This window comes from Dendrobates tinctorius, unplaced genomic scaffold (genome assembly GCF_039654945.1).
Source record: "Dendrobates tinctorius isolate UK_male_01 unplaced genomic scaffold, ASM3965494v1 ptg000171l, whole genome shotgun sequence".
Classification (NCBI taxonomy): Eukaryota; Metazoa; Chordata; class Amphibia; order Anura; family Dendrobatidae; genus Dendrobates; species Dendrobates tinctorius.
This window is the reverse complement of record NW_027361838.1, coordinates 17435514-17456775: the sequence shown is the minus strand read 5'-3', so window position 1 is coordinate 17456775 and position 21262 is coordinate 17435514. Positions and strand designations below refer to the sequence as shown.

Genomic DNA, 21262 nt, shown 5'->3' with positions numbered 1-21262 from the left:
TTTAGGCCACAGGTGTGTACCTGGTTGTGTTTTATGCAAAGTATTTCACCTTTTAACAAAAGTTGTGTACATTGTTAGGAAATCACCAACAATAAACACAACTTTTCAGGTGAAATACTTTGCTTCAAACACAACCAGGAACACAACTGTGGCAAAAAGCTAAAATTTACCCACAGTTATATACCTGGTTTTGAATACCTTTTTACCTTTTAAATACCCTGTATTTAACCTTTTTTTTAAACATATTTCGCCGCAGAAAGAAATGACAGACAACCAGTGTAAACAATAATTTAACTTTTATTTAAAATATTTTTTTTTGTGTAAACTGTTTTTAAAGTTAAAAAAACTTTTTTAATAAATGTTTGAAACCAACCAAATGGGCATTTTTATTACAAAAAAAACATTATAACTCGGTGTAGTGTGGGGTGGAAATACTGCTGGAGGGGCTGCGGGACACTTCGACAATGGGAGTGTTGAGAGAGGACTGGGATCATGGTGGGGAAGGAACAGTTAGAGGTGATGGTGTGGAAAAAGCTACAGAATGGGTGGACATGTGGGAGGCAGAAGAGGTGGTGGGCGGTGGAGTGGAGGGTTGGGCAGGGACTGTAGGAGCAGATGATGTTGATGGAAAGTTGTATGGGGAAGGAGTTTGGTACGGGGAAGGAGTTTGGTACGGGGAAGGAGTTTGGTACGGGGAAGGAGTTTGGTACGGGGCAGGTTGCTGGAAGTGGGGAGATGTCTGGTACTGGGGAGGTTGCTGGTACTGGGGAGGTTGCTGGTACTGGTGAGGTTGCTGGTATGTAATAGGAGGGGGAGGATGGAAAGTGGCTGGAGGGGGTGCAGATGTAATAGGAGGGGAGGATGGAAAGTGGCTGGAGGGGGTGCAGGTGGAGGAACTACAGTGGTGGGAAGTGGAGGTTGGGAGGTAACCTGCTGTAGAGCACCGTGGCACGAATGCATTACATGCATCTGCTGGGTAGGAGATAGTGTTGCCATGCGCTCCACAACAGACCTGAAAAAGGTGTGGTTTGGCGAAGATCTTGCTTCTGAATGCATGGTTTGCAGAAGTGTCTTCACCTCCAGAATGCTGGAGTTGATCTGCTGAAAGCCTTTGGAGATTTGCTCTGACAAGACTTTTAGACAGTTCTGGAAAGATGCATTCAGATGCAAGAACTCTGGCGCATAACTCTTTTCCTGACCCCTCTGCCGCTGCCGCCCAGTACCCGCAGGTGTACTAGAGGTGGCAGGGGCAGAAGGGTGGGGTAAAGGGAAAGCGATCTCCTCACCAGCAGCTTCATGTAATGTAGGCGGCCACGATGCTCCTGTGCTGGTGGATGGTACAGATGGGTCGAATGTGTGGGAAGGTGCAGATGTACCGGGGCGGTCGAAGTGTCCCTCGGTGCCGGTCTCCTCAGGGATCGCCTCAGAAGGGTCCAATTGTGCAGGTTCCCGAGTGCTGCTCACCGTGCTGTGGAATAAAGAGAAAAAAAAACAATTAAAATAGTGACATGGTATGGCCCTGGCTGAAAAAAAAAGTTACATCTAAACATTTTTTTGTCACATGTGGTGTGTAATATTTACCTTCTGGTGAGCATTGTTCCCCGGAGGAACGACAGGGCTCGTGCGTACTTGTACTTGCTCCTGCGTCCTCCAGATCCACTCGGGGCCCGCATCTCTTTATTGAACTCCTTCTTGAAACGATCCCTCACAGACCGCCACCGCTTCACAATTCTCTCCCCTGAAACGAGAAAGGACAAAGTGGTTAGTATACAACATCAGTGTTTCCCAAACTCCAGTCCTCATGGTCCCCAGGGGTCATGTTTTCAGGATTTCCAAAGTAAATAGAAATCCTGAACACATGATCCGTGGGGACCACGAGGACTGGAGTTCGGGAAACACTGGTTTAAATCAAGCAACCGGTACTGTATATACTTACGCTCTTTAATCTGGGCCCGAGCTTCGAGGTCCTCCCAGCGGTCCACAAGGAGCGAACAGATTTCCTCCCAGAGTCATCGGGTAACGATAAGGTCAGCATGGCGGCGGTCATCCATATTCCAGAGCGGCTCCCTTTCTCTGACGAGATCGATGAGGTGGTCCACATCGAGTCCTCCATCCTCACCGTCAGAGTCGGGATCACGCTGTGAAGGCTGTTAAAGAAAAAGACAAAAATAACATAATTAGCCTCCACAAAAGAAATGAAATAAAAAGTGCAAAAAAACAAAGCAAAAATATTTATACTTACACGCTGGTGACCGCCGCGTTGCTGTCGCCGACGACCCCGGGAGGCACTGCGAGGACCTCTTGGCCGAGCACCAGATTGGGAAGACTAGAGAAGAAAACAAAAAATGTTATGTCTTTGGATGTAGGCATTTGTTTGCTATGTGTGGTCTGCAGAACATTGTTTTCTATGTGTTGTGTGTAGTGTGATGTTGTGTTTCTGCGTTTGATGCAAAAAACTTACAAATTGTGAGCCCACTCCAAGTGTCTGTCCACCCCTTCCTTCTTCTTCTGGGAGCTCCTCTTCATCTTGTGAATCCTGTTTTGAAATAAAAGGCAATGAATAGACATATATTACAGAGATGATGGATTTTGGAAATAAAAACTTACCGTCAAACGCTGACGATGCGAGGGAGGGCTCCCAGAAGATGATGTGCTGTCTTCCTGGTGGCCACACTCCATGCCTGTGGGTGGTGTTCCAGCTGCTGCCATTGCTGCTGCTGCTGCTGCATCTATTGGGCGGCTGTTGAATAAAGAGAAACAAAGGGCCAATGAATATCTTGATATTCAATAGCCCTAGTTTGGAGGAATGGGGGATTTGATAATTACCGTCTCTCATCTGCTGCTGGACTCCCCTCCCGTTCCTCAGCATGTTCCCTTTGCTGCTCCATTTGGGGTGGTGGTGGTGCTGATGGTGCTGCAGATGTCTGCTGCCTTCTCCTGGTTCTTGGCTTGGGTGGCATGTTGGGTGTGGCTGAGGGTCCCACTGTCTTGCTTTTATATATGTCTTGTGAGCAGAGCTACTGAGCATGCTCAGACCAAAAAAACCGGATCCGGCCACCGGATCCGGCTGTCGCCGGATCAGGCGCATTGCGGCGCTCATAGGCTTTCATTGTATGAAAAAGCCGGACACGCCGGATCCGGCGTGTCCGGCTTTTTGCCGGAGACAAAAAGCGTTACAGTAGCCGTTTTTTCCAGATGCCGGATCGCGTCACATTGCCGGATCCGGCGAAAATCGGATGAAACGCATGGCCATCCGGCTCGATCCGGCTCTAATGAAAGTCAATGGGGGGGGGAAACCGGATCCGGCATTGCATTTCGCCGGATCCGGTTTCTGTCAAAAGCGCCGGATCGCGCCTGACGGCGAAAACCTGATGTGTGAAAGAGGCCTTATGGAGTCTGATGATCTGTATGTGACCTCATCTCTGTTACATACTGTGAGGCTGGGTGTGCAGATCCAGTGTAGGCATGTTACTCACTATATGTGGTATATGTGTATAGGCTCCATCCCTGTGCTGTATACTTAACCTGTACCACAGGTCTGAATACATGATATCACTCCTCACTCTGCTATATACGGATCGTGCTGGGTATAGACATCCTGTGTCTCCAGGTTATTTTCCTGGCTGTACATATAATCTGGACATGACTTCCAGCTTCGTGCTTGATTTCTGTAGCTATTGCTGCCTTTAGTCCTCCCCCTCGTATGTTGCATGATGAGAGTATACCTACCAAGAGTTTATTTTATATTACCTAAGATGGTGGACAGCACAGGCCTGAATGGTTTATGTTTTATCATGTGTAAAATAAATAATCGGTGAGTAACTCGGCACATTTGAGTGTGCACTAATAACTCAGCACATGGCGGGCAGTGAGTGGGCACTCCTACTGTGAGGCTGCACATTGCTCTGGTGGACACATCATGGGCCCCGTTTTCAGCCCTGTCTCTCGTCTATTGTAATTGTATGTAGTAGAGTGACTGACTGGGATACAGAACTTGCAGTTTTCTGCTCACACACCTATGGCTGCAGGCAGCTTATATTAAACCTACATATTTCTTACCATTCATGCGCAGCTGGTGATTAGAGTCTGTCTGTAACTGCTGTAGAGGAGCAGGCGGCTTCTCATTTATTGTTACAGCATATAACACAGCATTGCCCATCTCTGTCTATTTCCAGACCTTACGATGGGGGTATTTTCCATTATTAACCTGTTGTATACCTTGGTTGTAAACCTGCATGTTTTCACCCTCACTTATCCCACATTTTGTGCGGTTGGAGGGGTCCTTGAAGTTGGTTAAATATGGTCTGGGGGATCCAATGGGATATGGTTTTCCTCCTTTTGGAATTTAACATGGTTCTGGATCTGGTGAAAGGTGAGGGGAATTTTGGCAAGGGTTTTGTTTGGTACCCAGGAAATTCAAGTGAACTTCGGAACCCTTGTGGTTATAGTGCTCCTGAGCTAGTGGGGTAACGGCTGGGAGTAATTGTTGGTACATTTTATGTTCATTTTATGTTTGGTAATCACCGGATTTTGGGAGCTTCAAGGACTCCTACCAGCGTGTTAATATTATTTATGCTTTGATGTTTTATTGTATGTTTGTTTTAATAAAGGCGTGAATAATAATTAAAAAATAAAAAAGGGATCGGTGTATACCCACCAAGTGATTATTTTATATTACTTATGATGGCGGATAGCACAGGCCTGAGTGGATTACCTGGAGCCTGGTGGTTGGGGGGGTCCTTGAAGTTGGGTAGAAATTGGTCTGGGGGATCCATTGGGATATGGATTCCTCTTTTTGGAAGTTAATATGGTTCTGGACCTGGTGAGAGGGGAGGGGAGTTTCGGCAAGAATTTGTCGGATCCACAGGAAATTCAAGTGAACATTGAAACCCTTGTGGCTATGGTGCTCCCGAGCTAGTGGGGTAATGGCTGGGAGTAATTGTTGGTACATTTTATGTTTGGTAATCACCAGATTTGAGAGCTTCAAGGACTCCCCCCAGCGTGTTAATGTTATTTATGCTTTGATGTTTATTTTATGTTTATTTTAATAAGAACATGAATTAAAAATTAAAAAAAAACAGTTATTTTTTTTTTTTAGTGGGTCCTTGAAGTTATTTATAAATTGGTCAGTAGGGGTAACCATATTAAGTATGGACCTCTGGGGTGGTTCTTGGAGTTGATGCTGAATCAGCGAAAAGGAATTGGAAGTTAAAATTCCGGACAGTTAAAAATTGTTTCGGTGGATCTGGCTTTTGGTTACAGCTCTGGACGGGGTTTTACCCGGGAGCTTTTGGTGGTTGGACTTCCCGGAATGGGATGTTTGGTGCCCTCGAGCTGGTGGTTTACGGCTGAGGGTAACGTGGAGTTTTAAGTTCTTGTGTTTTTGCCAAATATTTAACCAGAATTTTTTGGGGCTCCAAGAACCCCCCCCCCACTCAGGTCATATAAGATTGTGTATTTAATACTTATTGTAAATGTTTATGTTAATTGTTAATAAACTGGCCACTGACCCCCCTGGGTTTGGAAGGGTAACCATTTCAGGTATGGCACCCTGGTTTTTGAGAGGTAATCATCTCAGGTATGGCCCCCTGGTGTGGAGGGTAACCATCTTGTGTATGGCCCCCTGGTATGGAGGGGGTAACCATCTTGGGTATGGCCCCCTAGTATGGAGGAGTACCATCATGGTATGGCCCCCTGGTCTCCAGAAGCATTTATATTTTATAGGACCCTGTTAGGGTAAAGTCCCTGGGGTGATGGCAATCATATTTTGCATGCCTACAGAATAAATTGGCTCCTATGAGTCAGGAACAGCGGCTGGAGGGGAGAAGAGAACAAGGTAGGCATGCTTTTCAATACAATCTATAGCTTCAAGGACCCTCTCTCTTTTTTCATGTGACTTGAGAATGCCGAGGCACGGTTTTGACTGTTTATATTGACCAAACCATGTTTCTTTCCATGTTTCTTTCAAGGTTGTCGTCTGGACAATGCATCTAGTGCATGAAACTGAAGAGCAATGTACCTAATCTGTGTGCCCTTGAGTCAGTGGGAGTGACTAAGGGTAAAGTAATCAAGTGCATTAACATGAAGGGCAATATGCCTATTCCCGATGCCCTTGAGCTGGTGGGAGCGGCTAAGGGTATAATCTAGTGCATTAACACAAAGGGCAGTATGCCTATTCCTGATGCCCTTGAGCTGGTGGGAGCGGCTAAGGGTATAATCAAGTGCATTAACACAAAGGGCAGTATGCCTACTCCCGATGCCCTTGAGCCAGTGGGAGCGGCTAAGGGTAAAGTAATCAAGTGCATTAGCACGAAGGGCAATATGCCTATTCCCAATGCCTTTGACCCAGTTGGAGAGGTCAACAGTAAATGTTATCAAGTGCATGAAAAACAATTAACAATGGCGTGGCAGGGTTATTAATAATGCCTTTGTAGACTTTTTCAGCTTTAGGTTTATTTAAATTACTACTTATAATGTTGATGTTATATTGTGTATAGTTTTTAATTACTCCCTATTTATAATTTCTTTCTATTGATATGTTCATCACTTTTCGGGTAGTGATAGTAAGTGGGTTTAAGAAATTTTACTGCACAGCTACTGTAAATAATGGTGGTTTCTAGAACTAAAATCTGTGAATTGGTGAATTATTAGAGCTGGCTACAATGCATGCGGTATAATAGTTTTTTGAGGCATGACAGATGTCATTATACAGGTATTCAGATTGTAGCTACGACCTTAACTATAGTTTACTTTCCACATTCCCCATTATGGGATCCTCATTGCAGGATGTTTAGCAACTGTTATTTTGCTGTAGTTACCGTATTATCGATCATAACTTGGTAGCATGGCATTGATAAAATTCCAGAGCTCCGACAGATTAATTTTATTTTTTTTATTACTTGTGTGCACAGTCTTTCCATAGCATGTAGAAATGGTTGATGGCTTTATTAGGCATGGTTGATGGGGGTCGAGTCCATTTAAGGTGTCAAATGGCCTCTCTGGTGGCGGTTTAGGAGTCAGGTGGAAGTTGCAGACAAGTTAAGGTGGACTCATTTTAACTAATAGAGGATGTAAAACCTCATGGTGGTGAACAGGCTCGGCTTTGGTGGCCAGCCTCAAGGACGTTGTAATAGTAACGTCAATCAGGGGTGGGCACAGTGGTTAAGCACAGGAGTGAGGATAATAGGGTGATTGGTGCCCTGAAAGTTTACTGGCTCTGCTTGAATGGCAAGCCAGTGCGTGCCGCCCCTTTATGGCTGTCTGGCCTGGTTCTGTATGTCAGACAGCTGGGATATCACAGTACTTGTGAATCCCAATGTACTAGCACTTCACCTGACTCCTACTGTGATTGTTTTAATCCTGTGATTTAAATAAAGCTGTGGCCATTTTGACAACCAAAATAATGTGTTGTGTATTTATTCTAGTGCCTTGGTTTACTGTAGTTATGGTGGTTTTAAGATGGAGTAGGGGTTTGTCCCATATCCATAAGTCATGTTCCGGCTTCCAGCAGGTCTTGCGGAAGAGCGATCATGTGTCCACGCTCATTAAGGTAATGAATATTCACCTCTCTCCACTCAGCAGGGACACATAATCGCTCGCCCGCAGGAGTTGCTGGAAGCCGGAACAAGATGCTGCAAGGGCTCAGAGGGAAGGTAAGAAGGAAAGAAGGAGTTTTTTTTACAGCTGCTGGAAGCCGGTGGCTGCTGCTGTAACTGTGCACGCTATAAGAGAAATGAATATTCATTGCTAGTGCAGTGAATATTCATTTCTCTTTAGCAGCGGGCATAGTTACAGCTGCATCCACCGGCTTCCAGCAGCTGTAAAAAAAACTCTCCTTTTTACCTTCCCTGTGAGCCCTCGCAGCAACTTGTTCCAGCTTCCAGCAACTCCTGCGGCCGAGCGATCACGTGTCCCTGCTGTCCGCCACTCCCCTCCCCCTCTGGCTTCTGGGACAATAACTCATCTATAAGCCGAGGAGAGTGTTTTCAGCACAAAAAAATGTGCTGAAAAACTCAGCTTATACACGAGTATATATGGTCCTTTGTTCTTTATATGGCCACAATTTGGTCTCTTGTTTCATGCACTAGAACGAAGTGCTTTTTTTATTAAAAACAAAAAGTCACATCTAGAGAGATCACTGTTTATCAAGGTCCCATACAGTCTTTATATTACTAGGACATTACTTTTCAATAAAATGTGAAAGACAATGGTGTTTGTGGGGTGAAAGCTGTTTTTTTTTTTTAGTTGTAGCTTTGCAGCTTTTAGGTAGAAAGCAGAGTAAGAAAAGTTCTTTGCTGATCAGTCAACAGATAATAATACCAACTAGAACAAAGAAAATATATATTATATATATATATATATATATTGCTCATAGCAACCCATGAGGGACCACTCGTAAGGCCCAGCTCTAGTACACTGCACTGTTAATGTAATCTTCAAAAAGGGGAAGAAGGTGGACCCAGGCAACTATAGGCCGGTGAGTCTGACTTCTATACCAGGAAAGATCTTAGAACAAATTATTAAACAACATGTATGTCAATACCTGGATAAGAATGAAGTGATTAAACAGAGTCAGCATGGGTTTGTAACTAATAAGTCATGTCAGACTAATTTAATTTAAATGCTGTAGATATAGTATATCTTGACTTCAGCAAAGCATTTGACAAAGTCTCTCATACAATCCTTATTGAAAAAATGACTAAGTATGGAATGGACAAGGCAACTGTTAGGTGGATTCATAACTGGCTTAGTGATCGGACCCAAAGAGTGGTCGTAAATGGCTGCACATCCAGTTGGAAGAATGTCTCAAGTGGGGTACCACAGGGCTCTGTCCTGGGCCCTGTATTGTTCAACATCTTTATCAATGATTAAAGGGCATGTCACACTAAGAGATATCGCTAGCAATATCGCTATAACTAGTGACGTTATAGCGATATTGCTAGCGATATCTCTGTGTCTGATACTTACCTACGACCGGCTCCCCCGCTGGTTATCGCTGATCGCGCAAGAACGTTCAGGACTGTTTCTCGTCGTCAGCTTCCTGTGGCGCTTCCTGCTGTGAAGACGAGCGACGCGTGGAGCCGGGCGGGAGGACGCAGGATCGCCTGGTGTGACAGGTAAGTAGCGATCCCCGTCCCCAGCGATGTCGCTAGTGAGATCTGCCTATGTGGCAGCTCACTAGCGACCACTTAGCGATGTACCAGCGATCCTGACCGCGTCATATCGCTGGTCGGGATCACTGGTACATCGCTAAGTGTGACAGTACCTTTAGATGAAGGAATTGAGGGTAAACTGATTAAATTTGCTGATGACACAAAGCTAGGAGGGATAGCTAATACTAGAGAAGAGAGAGAGAGGATTCAAAAAGATTTAAATAAACTGGAGAAGTGGGCAGCAACTAACAGAATGGTTTTTAACAGGGAGAAATGCAAAGTACTACATCTGGGCAATAAAAATGAAAAAAGCATATATAGAATGGGAGGAATAGGGCTAAGTGACAGCACATGTGAAAAAGACTTGGGTATGCTAATAGATCACAGACTGAATATGAGTCAACAGTGTGATGCAGCAGCAAAAAAGGCAAATGCAATTCTAGGATGTATTAACAGAAGCATACAGTCTAGATCACGTGAAGTAATTATTTCCCTCTACTCCTCTTTGGTCAGGCCTCATCTGGAATATTGTGTCCAATTTTGGGCACCACATTTTAAAAAAGACATCAACAAACTGGAGCAAGTTCAGAAAAGAGCGACCAGAATGGTGACCGGTCTGCAAACCCTGTCTTATGAGGAAAGGTTGCAGGATTTGGGAATGTTTAGTTTGCAAAAAAGAAGACTGAGAGGAGACTTAATAGCTGTCTACAAATATCTAAAGGGCTGTCACATTGTAGAAGGATCAACTTTATTCTCATTTGCACAAGGAAAGACTAGAAGCAATGGGATGAAGCTGAATGGGAGGAGACACAGATTAGATATTAGAAAAAACTTTTTGACAGTTAGAGTGATCAATGAGTGGAACAGGCTGCCACGAGAAGTGGCGAGTTCTCCTTCAATGGAAGTCTTCAAACAGAGGCTGGACAGCCATCTAACTGGGATGATTTAGCGAATCCTGCTTTGAGCAGGGGGTTGGACCAGATGGCCCAGGAGGTCCCTTCCAACTCTACGATTCTATGATTCTATGATTCTATGATAATCAGTCCTGCATCTTTGTGACGGAATCTGGACAGATTAATATCCACAATAAACAGACAGTGAAGGTTACTATTAAAACCCACTGAAAATTGATACATGAAGTATTTTGGAAAATTATAGAACTTTTCATTACACAAAGTACAACATTTATTTGCTGAAACTGGATTATCCCATTAATCCTTACAACCTCATAGTTACTTACTTTCTACTAAAGCAGTGAAGGCAGGGAGATACTCCATTGTAAACAAAGGTGTAGGCAGCTCCCTGATGAACATCTTTAGAAGGCCGGCAGCATCGTTGTTTCGAACTTTGTTCCAGTCAAACGTGTTATTGTAAAATTTTAATTCCAATTCCTCACGGAGACTCTGTAAAAATAAAAAATCTACTGATTCAGCACTAGCTACTCAATTCTGCACTAATGAATTCTTAATAGGGTTTTCCTCTTACAGAAAAGTTCTTTCCCCAGGCGCAGTTCAATGTATAAAAAACCAAACTCTTCTTTCTTTATGCACCCTCCTCAGGTCCATTGCTGAGTATTTGCCGCCATCCCGGTTTCTCTTGTTTGTCAGTAGTGCTATCAACATGATGTCAGCGCTGCAGACAAAAAACCCAGAAACCTCGGCAGCTGTGGAGACTTAGCAATGGATTTGGGAAGAAAAGCACAGGGTGTTTCTATACATCAAATTGCACTTGGGGACAGAACTTTACTGAAACTAGAAAACCCCTTTAATACCGTCACAGTGGTGGGAGCTCAGTTCTGATTATTAAGCACAGGTTTTGCCCATTATGGATGGATGACTGACAGCAGCTAGAAATGTCACATCTGGATTTAGCGCACAGAATTACCGTAGCTATGAACATTCTCACATAGCTAGTTTAGAAGGTCAGTATTTTCTAATTTTGTAACTATGTGAGTTTCAACAATCCCATATCTTACACTTCTAATGGCAGCTCTTACCCTGCTCTTCAGGGCTGAGTCTGTGAGCCAATCTTCAGACTCCAACACCTTCACGTTTCCACACTCTGACTCCTACATCTTCATAAATGGCTCAGATATTAATAACTAACAACTACTAATAACAAATTTCCTGGAGCAAAATGGCAACATCTGAATCTTCATTTGTAGTGACCCGGTCCAGACTGGGTATGTCCCTTTAAGTAACCCTGGATCGTGAGTAGCATTTGTACACCTCAACTCACCCCTAAGTTATCCTTTTACTCTTATATGGTTTAAATGAATCCACTAATCTCATATATTCATGTTTTATATTTTAACCTCACAATGTGAAGTCTGACACAAGAATTGAGAGTTATCCTATTGGTCGGTGACCCTGTCACTGAGGTTGAATGGGAGGAGCTACCTCCAGTCTCTGTGGAGACAAGACAGAGTTCTGGAAAGTTCCCTGAGGAGTCTGGTTTAAGATGTGACCCAGAGCAGACCTCATGTGAAGGGTCTCCTGACCCCCCTCCAGGCTCAAAGCCTGGAGGCTCATCCTTCTCTTCATCTCAAGACTTAAGCTGGAGTCACACATAGCGACTCACCAGCGATCCCGACAACGATATCAACGTGTCAGGATCGCTGGTGAGTCGCTATGTGATCGCTGGTGAGCTGTCACACAGACAGCTTCACCAGTGATCAGCACAGCAACGCCGAGCGAGCGGCGTCGCTGTGTTCGTTAGTTACCAGCTCCCTGCATCAGCGCGCTGGTAACTAACGTACACATCGGGTATCTAAGGGACGCCCGTCCCTTGGATACCCGATGTGTACGTTAGTTACCAGCAGATCACCGGTCTCCCACCTGTCACACGCAGCGATGCGTGCTGGCCAGCGGGAGACTAGCGACAAAAGAAATGTCAAGCGGTTTCCTACAGCGATCAGCGATACCGGCAGGGGGGCCGGTCGCTGATCGCTGTCACAAACAGCAATCTCGCTGGTGAGATCGCTGTTGTGTCACAAAACTTGTGTGACGGGGCCTTTACAGCCAGGCCTAATGCCTTGGATCTTCCCCTGACTTCTACAGTCAAGATGGCTGAAGACTTTTAACCTTTTTTTTTTTAACCCTGGAGCCCCGCTGTCTGGTTTAAGGCATGCTTCTCCAGCATTAGGTCGCACTAAATGTGTAAAGAAGAACCTATTGCTCTGTGTGTTGAGGAAATCTTGGGTCCCCCGCCTCATCACAAATTAACCGGTATTTACTTCAAGTATATTTCTGCACGTACCATGACCAGTTGAGAAAATGAATACGGTATTTCAGGTCTGTAAATATTGCCATATATTCCGTCTTCAGCCTTTATGCCACCAAGAGACTTTGAACTCTCTTATAATTACCGGCAAGTTCTGCTCCTAACTAAAACAGGTTCTTAAAGCTCCAGAACCTCAATTCTGAGTCAGAATCCAATCCTGAACTGGATTGGCCGTGGATTCCCCATGTGAACTGTTACCAGTACACCATGTTACTTCTCCCCGTTCTGCTGAAGTAAAGCAGCTGTTATCCCCGAGACCTGGTGTCTGTGGTTATTCAGTCGGCTGTGGACATTGCGTGGGGGTGGATAACAGTGAAAGGAATGGCCCCATACCAGGGCTGTTGCACATTCTTATCATGTACTTTTAACAGTTAATATTTTTCATTTTGAAGCCAAGTTGGTACCCAGAATTTGACTTCCCCTGTGATTTGTCAGCTCCTACTAGTAGTAATTACAAACAGATCTAATCAATTTTGAGCTTGGCAAAATTGAGAGTATTTTACCTAGAAATTCCATATGCAGCTGTTACTCTATTCTCTACAAATTGAATGTCCCTTATTATGCTCTAGAATATAATAAACGTAAAAGTAAAAAATAACTAAAAACAGTTAACACTCACCTCACCACTAATCTTTGCGGCTTATTATCCCCCATATGGATCTCAGTGCCTCATCGTACCCCCGCCATGTGCTGAATCTTCATGCTAGGCTGAGATTTCTGGACATAAGTAGGCTCGGGACCTCCCTGCGCATGGGTAGGAACATCCGGTGGCCTATTTGTGGCTGGAAGTCCCAGCTTAGAGAGTATGTTATGAGGAACAGTAAGACAAGGCACTGAGTAGCATACGGTGGAGAGCAAGCAGTGGAGATGGCCGGAGAAGTGAACAGTGAGGCAAGTGCTTTTTTTTTGTTTTGTTTTAACCTTTTTCCAGCCCTCAACATTAGCTGGGCACCATTTTGCTGAATTAGCACAAAGTGAATTACCTACGTTTGGTATAAAGGTTGGTGTATTTTTTTCTGCGTACTTATTTTGCTTTGCCAAATATAAAGGCATTGATCTTTTTTATATCCCCTACAGAAGGCAGCATGGCTTTTCCAATATACAATAAGCACTTACACTTTTGATCATTAGTGGTATAAAATGGACTAATTACCTTAACCCGAGAGGCAGAGCCTGGGACACGCAGTATTCCTTCAGTCTCTAAACCTGTTTCCTCAAGTCGCTGAAATAACTAATAAATAACATAAACATGTATCAGACAAAACAATCATTAGCATTAAGCACTAATATTAATTAACATTAGCATTAATCTGTCACTAGATTTCACAATACAAACCGTACACAATACTAAATAGATCTCTCACATCTAAAGAGGCTGATGTATTTACTTTGGATATACATGTCAGACTAGCGGTGTAAAGGCTCCGTTACATTTAGCGATGCACCAGCGATCCCGACCACGATATGACCCGGTCAGGATCGCTGGTGCATCGCTAAATGGTCGCTAGTGAGCTGCCAAACAGGCAGATCTCACCAGCGATGCAGCAGCGGTCAGCGGTCGATACTTACCTGTCAGACGCAGCGAGGGAGACGTCTTCGGCCCACGTCCATGGAGTCGCTCGTCGGCGCCAGCAGGAAGCCGGCAACGAGAAATGTACCAGGCTGATCTCGCGCTATCCAGCGGGGAGCCGGGTCGGAGGTGAGTGTCACATGTAGCGAGATCGCTACCGATATCGCTGTTGCGTCACAAAATCGGTGACGCTTTAGCGATATCGCTAGCCATCTCGCTATGTGTGAAGGGGGCTTTACCCTTTCTAAATGTTTAACTCTACCTCTGAATTTATTGATGGCTCTTCGAGGTCTGTCCTCCAGCTGAGATCTCACAAAGCTTAGTACAAGCTGCAACTGTCAGTCAGGGTGTGTGGATGGACAAAAAAAAATATGGGCTCCTGAGGCATTTTCTTTAGAAAAAGCACCTTAAAAATCACTGTTTTATCTGCTATAGATCTAGCAGTTCTTTGAATGTTAAGCTGTGAATAGCCCCACTGAAACCGATACTTTCTGTCTATGTACAGTGCACATAAAAAGCTGGCAATCAATGTTGAGGCGAGGTTACATAGAGCTCATGAATATGGAGGACTCAGGGTTACTAGTCCTCTAATAATAATCTCCTGCTGATATGAATGATTTTATCAAAACTGCAACAAGCAGATCAGTAATTGATACATGGATTGAATCGGGGTCTTAATACATTATGGTGCTGTCAGATTAGATGGCAAAAACCTGGTGACAGATCGCCTTTAAGTACAAATTATGTTATTGTTGTAAAAACCATACTCATTAAGGAGAAGGCAATTTAGTTATGCTGACAAACAATGCAAAGAGTACTTTTCACCAATGAGAAATGCAACATTCTCTTTCCATTGCTATCTAACATTCTACATTACTGCATTTGCTGTATCCTTACTTTTTGAAAGATCAATGGGACTTTTGTGCCAGGGACCTTCTTTTGATCCATTTCCAATAATGTTGTCAAAGGGACTCCAAAAAGGCCATTTTCTATTAAATAAAAACAAATCATTAATACACTGAAACATTATCTTTAATACCACAATCTGATAATACCATATTTTACCTCTTCCCTTAACGCGTAGAATTCTGTTCCTCTTTAATTCGATTCCCAAAGCGTCATAAAAAGCTGTTAATTCAATTAGTGAGAGATAACGGATTTTTTTCATGTCTTCAAGTGATAAATCTTCAACTTCTGTAAGCCCAAATCGGCTTTTCCAAACAATGAATTTCTGAAAGATAATGGCAGGAGTTTTCTGAATGGCTGAATTCCAGCCTAAAATGAAATCTAGTAAATTGATGCAGAAGTTTTAAAATGCCATGTACAGATGCATTTCGTAGGTATAAATTGACATAGCTAAACCTTCAACATCAGAACAGAAAGGAAAACATTTCAGAGCTGAGATTTCCCAGCAATCCTTATTTCTGCGGCCTGCACAGATTTCTATACACGGTATGTTGAATATTGTTAAGTGACAAAAGAAATATTAATCATTCACTACATGAGCTGAGATACATCCTGTAGTTAAGGACTTTTTGTTGAAAAGCTGCTTTACTATTTTTTTATCTGGGAGATAATGTAAATAAATGTGTCAAGTTTTACTTTTTGAATACAAATTTACCAAATGTTTTCCTAAAACATAAAGATGTTGTTCTATTTGCATAATATTGGTCACCATACCAATGTATATGATCACTAGTGGCGTACCACTACTAGCAGCTGACCACTCGGCCACTATGAAGCCCGTGAGTTGGGTGATGAGAGGGGACTCTACCCAAAGTCTCAATTTGAACTATACTTGGATCGTCAGGATGCAGATATAGTTGACCACATTAGTAGAACAGGTAGACTGGCTCCGGGTTCCTCCATTTAACTTTTGTGCCTGTATCACAGTGTAAGCAAGGGCGATGACTAGATCACTAGATTGTGCCTGCTGCACACCGCTTCATTCCACACACTGAATAGATCAAAGCAATGCATGGGGAAAGAACTGTGTGAGTAATTTTTACTTTTTATTTTATAAGTCAGCATTTGTGGGTGGAAACTGTTGTAGCCACATACTGTGTGGGAAGTGAGCTGCGGGAGCCATCATAATATGTGAGGAGCTTTGGGAGCTGTCACACATTGTATGGGGATGTGGGGGTCTTCATTTTGTAGGTTGTGCTGAGCGGACCATGGTACTGTGTGGGAAGCTGTAGGGGCCTTCATACTGTGTGGAGGCCTGTGAGGTTCATCATACTGAATGGGATGCTGTTGGGGCATCTTACTTTGTGGAGGGGTCACTATGGGGACATCATAATATATGTGGGGGTATTGTGGGGTACTCATATTGTATGTTCTGCTGAGAACACCATCCTACTGTTGGGAAGCTGTGGGGGCTATCATACTGTGTGGAGGCCTGTGAGAATTATCATACTGAGTGGGGTGCTATCGGGCCATCTTAGCTTGTGGAGTTGTCATTATGGGGACATCGTAATATATGTGGGAGTAATGTGGGGTTTTCATATTGTATGCTGTGCTTAGTAGACCATCCTACTGTGTGGAAAGCTGTGGGGGCCATCATACTGTGTGGAGGCCTTTGGAGTTCATCATACTGAATGGGGTGCTGTCGAGGCATTTTACTTTGCGGAGGGATCATTATGGGGACATCAAAATATATGTGGAGGTATTGTGGGGTCTTCATGTTGTATGTTGTGCTGAGAAGCCCATCCTACTATGTGGGAAGCTGTGGGGGCCATCATACAGTGTGGAGGCAAGTGGGGTTCATCATACTGAATGGGGTGCTGTCTTGGCATTTTACTTTGTGAAGGGGTTATTATATTGCTGCTGGCAATGTGGGGGGTCATCATTTTGTTTATGTGGGTGTACATTGAGAGAATTCACTGTGGGGATATCATACTGTGTGTGGGGTCATTAGACTCTATGGTGACCAAGAAAAGGGTAGTGTAGTGGGTGAGAACAATAAGGGGTTTCAACAGGGGAAAAATGACTGTGTAAGTGACATAATATATGTTCCTCTACCTGTTTTTAATGGTTGTGAGCTATGCATATAGGGTACTACAACTATGTGCTGTGACCCTTCCTACTTCACCGAGTTTTTCAATATTGCCCAATGTCTGCATGGGCAATAGAAAAAAATGTTTGTACATTTTCTGCTGAGCACAATGATACATATATACTTACTTCATATTCATACAAGTAGTGACATTACAAATATTTCTATTAGTGGGTTAGAAATACACCATCCAATATCGGCATCACATCGGCTTTCACTGAAATGTAACAGATAAAAACTATTCTATGGGCACTTACAGGTAAGATACAATCATCCTTTTTAATTTTTTGGTTTGGCTGTATCTCTTTATCATCTGTAACAATGGCTTCTGAAAAGGTCACTTCAAAAGACAGTTCTTCTGCTACTGCAGGGTTAATTTTTTCTAAAGTGCAGCTGTTAGCTGAAACACAAAGAGACATTTTGAAAATTATACAGAATTATCAGTCTTTGATGATAAAACCGATTGTGATGAGTAACTACATAGACACCAAACTGCTGATGATGCTATAAAGCATCAAAGGAGTGCAATCTAATACTATACAAGCAAACTTACGAGTGACAGGTTTCCTTAATGATTTTTTCATGGGGATCGGAATCCCATTTGTTGCAAGAGGGGATACTGGAATGGGTTCAAATGTGGGCTGAAAAAAAAGCACAAAAAACAATTATCATTTATAGGTTTAAAACATTGCAAAATACATGCACAACTTCCAATTTTATGCCAAATTTCTGACAACTGTGATGACTCGGGGTCTAAAACTTCTTCTCATACATAAAATGAACCCCATGGCTTTTCTAAATTCTATTATCTAAGAATTAACCCTTTATGGGTAATTATGCAGTTTCACTGTAAATGGAACACAACTAACTAGGGCTGGGCATTCTCTCCACAAAAGACCCCCATGGGGGCAAAAAACGTGACCGAAAACGATTATTGCAAACAGCAATGGTATTTAGGGGCATGTAAGTGGCTGTGGCTGCAGTATAACACATAACGGAGATGAAAAAAAAGATTTTTAAATAAAAAAAATAACAATCAATATACATATTTTTACTAATATATTTTGCTTTGTCATTCTTCTTGAACTTTATGTAGCGTTAGAATCCAACATGTTAGTTCTCTGAGGGATCCAATACAGATTGGATAGAAGTCAGACTGTTGAATTTCAACCGCTGATCGTACTGTCTGGAGTCTAGATGTGGTTCTTTCACAATGACACATTAAATCTTGGCTGAGTCCAATGTTTTTGCATATATCAGAGTTGGAAGCGATGGTTCGGCCAACAGCCAATTAATGTGGATGGCCATCTTAAAGGGGTTCTCAGGGAATAGAAAAGAATAAATAATGAAAGAAAACATTTTTATAAATAAACTCTTAATTATATTTAATTAGTAAATCACATTCGCTTTGTCTAGGTAGATAATCACTATAGAATTAAAATTGCTGCCATTCTGTTACACTGAGATAAACCTGTTCTAGAATGTTAGTCCAGGTGCCTGTGAGCATGTGCAGTAGAAGCTACTCCGATCACCCTTCATATGTAGGAAGATGTCCTTCCCCAATACCACTGGAGAGACCAGAGGTGCTGAGTTACAAGAAGGCCGCTCGAATTTCTGAGTGTACTGTCTTTCTGAATGACTAAGCATTGTATAGCTTGCCTAGAGATCACAGTAAAGGAGCTTCCTACGGCACATGCTCTCCGGCATCTGGCTTATCATTCTAGGGCAGGTTTCTCACAGTGTACTGTAACTCATCAGCTGCCATTTTAATTCTATACTGATCACCTCCGTAGACAAAACTATTGTGATTTCTAATTAAATATATTTAGAAATGTAATTATATTGAAGCTTCCTCATGTTATATATTTTTTCTCTGCTCCTGGAACACCCTTGAAGGGTTTCTGAATGTACAGAAATACTTGTTTAATATCGTTTAGTCCAACAATTAAAGGGTGGTCCCAAACACAAATTAATTTTCCTCCTAAATGTTTATTTAATGCCACATTGTAATCTAATTTTTAATATACTTTAATTAAAAAAATCCTAGCATTCCCTCACTACACTATCTGCTTTTTTTACTACTTTCTTTTTTGATGATGCTTTGTTTGAGAATCCCAGTGCATCAGGGGGAAGAAGCTGCAATCACTGTCGCAGCCTCTGCCCCCTTCCTGAAATAAAGCATCATTACTGACGCCCGTTTCAGAGGCTGGACTAGTCTCTGCTCTCCTGAGTGTGCGTCGGTTGTCAATTGCGATGGATGCTCAGTAGATTTTTTGTCACTGTGCAATATGCACAATGACAGTGCGCTCTCTCACCAGCTCTGATCAGAAGTAACCAGCCAGTAAGAGAGCACACTGTCAATGCTCGCTGTATGAACAATACTCAGCAGGCAGAGACCAGCACCATCTGGCAAGTGACATCACTTTCAGGGGTAACGCCAGTCTCTGCACGTCGGGTATTCTTACAATGCATACTGACAGTGCGCTCTCTTGCCGACTGGTTATTTCTGATTAGAGCCGACGAAAGAGCGCACTGTCACTGTGCACACTGCACAGTGATAAGATCTACTGAGCATCCATCGGAATTAACAACCAATGCAGGCTCAGTAGAGCAAGTACTATCCCAGCCCCTGAAAAAAAAAAGCAGTGTGCTAGTGAGTGAATGATAAGGATTTTTTAATTGAAGTATATTAGAAAATAGATTAGATTATGACACTATAAAGATAGGCATTTAGGATGAATATCAATTTGTGTTTTAGACTACCCCTTTAACGTCCCTTATGCAGTTTTTAAATACCGTATGCTCTCTGTGTATCAATTCCTCACTAATGCTAACATCTCTGCTTGTTGACCCGTCAATCTGTTCTCATCATGTGATGGCCACCCATGTGCACAGCTCAAAAGATCTAGAGATCTGACGACTGCCGAGTACATTTCTGAGTCATGCACCTGTGTGATCATTACTGTGTGATCTTCAGGAATGAAGGTTAAATCTTCAAATAAAGGTTCCCATACAGGCAGAGGTGTTGAGCAAGCAATGGATTGAGGCTAAAAGTAGATTACAAAATTGTCTAAATATTAATTACAAAAAAAAAAAATAATTATTTTAAAATAATTAATAGTCACATTTTTCGATAGACCCTGAGATTTTTATATTTAAAGCGATAAGGAAAAAGTAAAATTTTCCATTGTTATTTTTTTTAAGGGTCTACTTTACTTGTGTATAAAATCAGTTCCTACAGTAATACAAAATTGCACGTGGAAATGAGGGAAAACATAAAAAATAGCATGCAAAGCACTAACAGTGTGGATATCTCCCTGTAAGTGGGCTATACTATGCCACATTGGCAAGTGAGCGAATATTTCACTAAAACTCATGGATACGTTTGTTTTTAGAGTTCGCTTCTCTGTTCTGTGACTGAAGAGAGCAAAGTATCACCCTCAAGTGTCATTCCTCGAATTTCCTTTGCTTTATCAAGCCTTCCTGTTGCATTCCCAAATATTTTTCTAAAGGAATTCCTGAGTATTAGTGACCGAGTTAAGAAGTGTGTGTGATATAATATAATGTATAATATGAAGTGGGAGATACAGTATATTGCATCATTGCTAAACTGCATTTTCAAACTCTTACAAGCACACGCCTGAAACCTCATTTCTAATTCAGAATAATTTAATAATAGTAATAAGATTAAGATTTTCCATTCTGAAGCAGATGGCGTAACATAAGAAATGCTTGCTAGTAAGTCAAGGTATAAGATTACATTTAGAAGATTTAGTTATCCCTTGATTAGGATTTGATCACACTGTTGTGGGACAGTTAACAAATGAGTAAAAAAAAAAAAACTAATGCATATGGCTTAAAGGGAATCTGTCACCAGCTTTTTGACACCTAATCTGAGAGCAAAAAAATGTAGAGACTGAGACCATGATTCCAGCGATGGGTCTCTTACAGGGTTGCTTGCTGTAGTTTTGATAAAATTAATGATTTCTCAGCAAGAGATTATCACTAGAGGCCTAGTAAACCTGCTGCCATGTAGTCCTCCATATTCATGAGCTCTGTATAACCCCATCCTCAACCACTGATTGGTAGCTGTCAATCAATGGCATGGGTGGAGTTATACGGAGCTCAGCATTCAGAGAACATGGCAGATTTGCAGTAGATTGGTAGATTTCCCTTTAAATGATTCAAATTAATTTACTGAAA

At 42.5% G+C, this 21262-nt stretch overlaps 1 protein-coding gene across 5 annotated transcripts in view; it reads right to left on the bottom strand.

The window, feature by feature from the left end:
* The window catches only part of ARHGAP28 (Rho GTPase activating protein 28), a 220369-nt gene that overhangs the window by 57405 nt on the left and 141702 nt on the right, over positions 1-21262 (bottom strand). For all 5 annotated transcript variants that reach the window (XM_073550932.1, XM_073550935.1, XM_073550934.1 and 2 more), the window contains 6 exons: positions 17613-17700; positions 17317-17459; positions 15070-15235; positions 14902-14993; positions 13588-13665; positions 10393-10555 (listed from right to left, as the gene is read on the bottom strand). In XM_073550932.1, coding sequence (XP_073407033.1) covers positions 10393-10555; positions 13588-13665; positions 14902-14993; positions 15070-15235; positions 17317-17459; positions 17613-17700 — 730 coding nt within the window. The remainder of the gene's footprint in view (positions 1-10392; positions 10556-13587; positions 13666-14901; positions 14994-15069; positions 15236-17316; positions 17460-17612; positions 17701-21262) is intronic.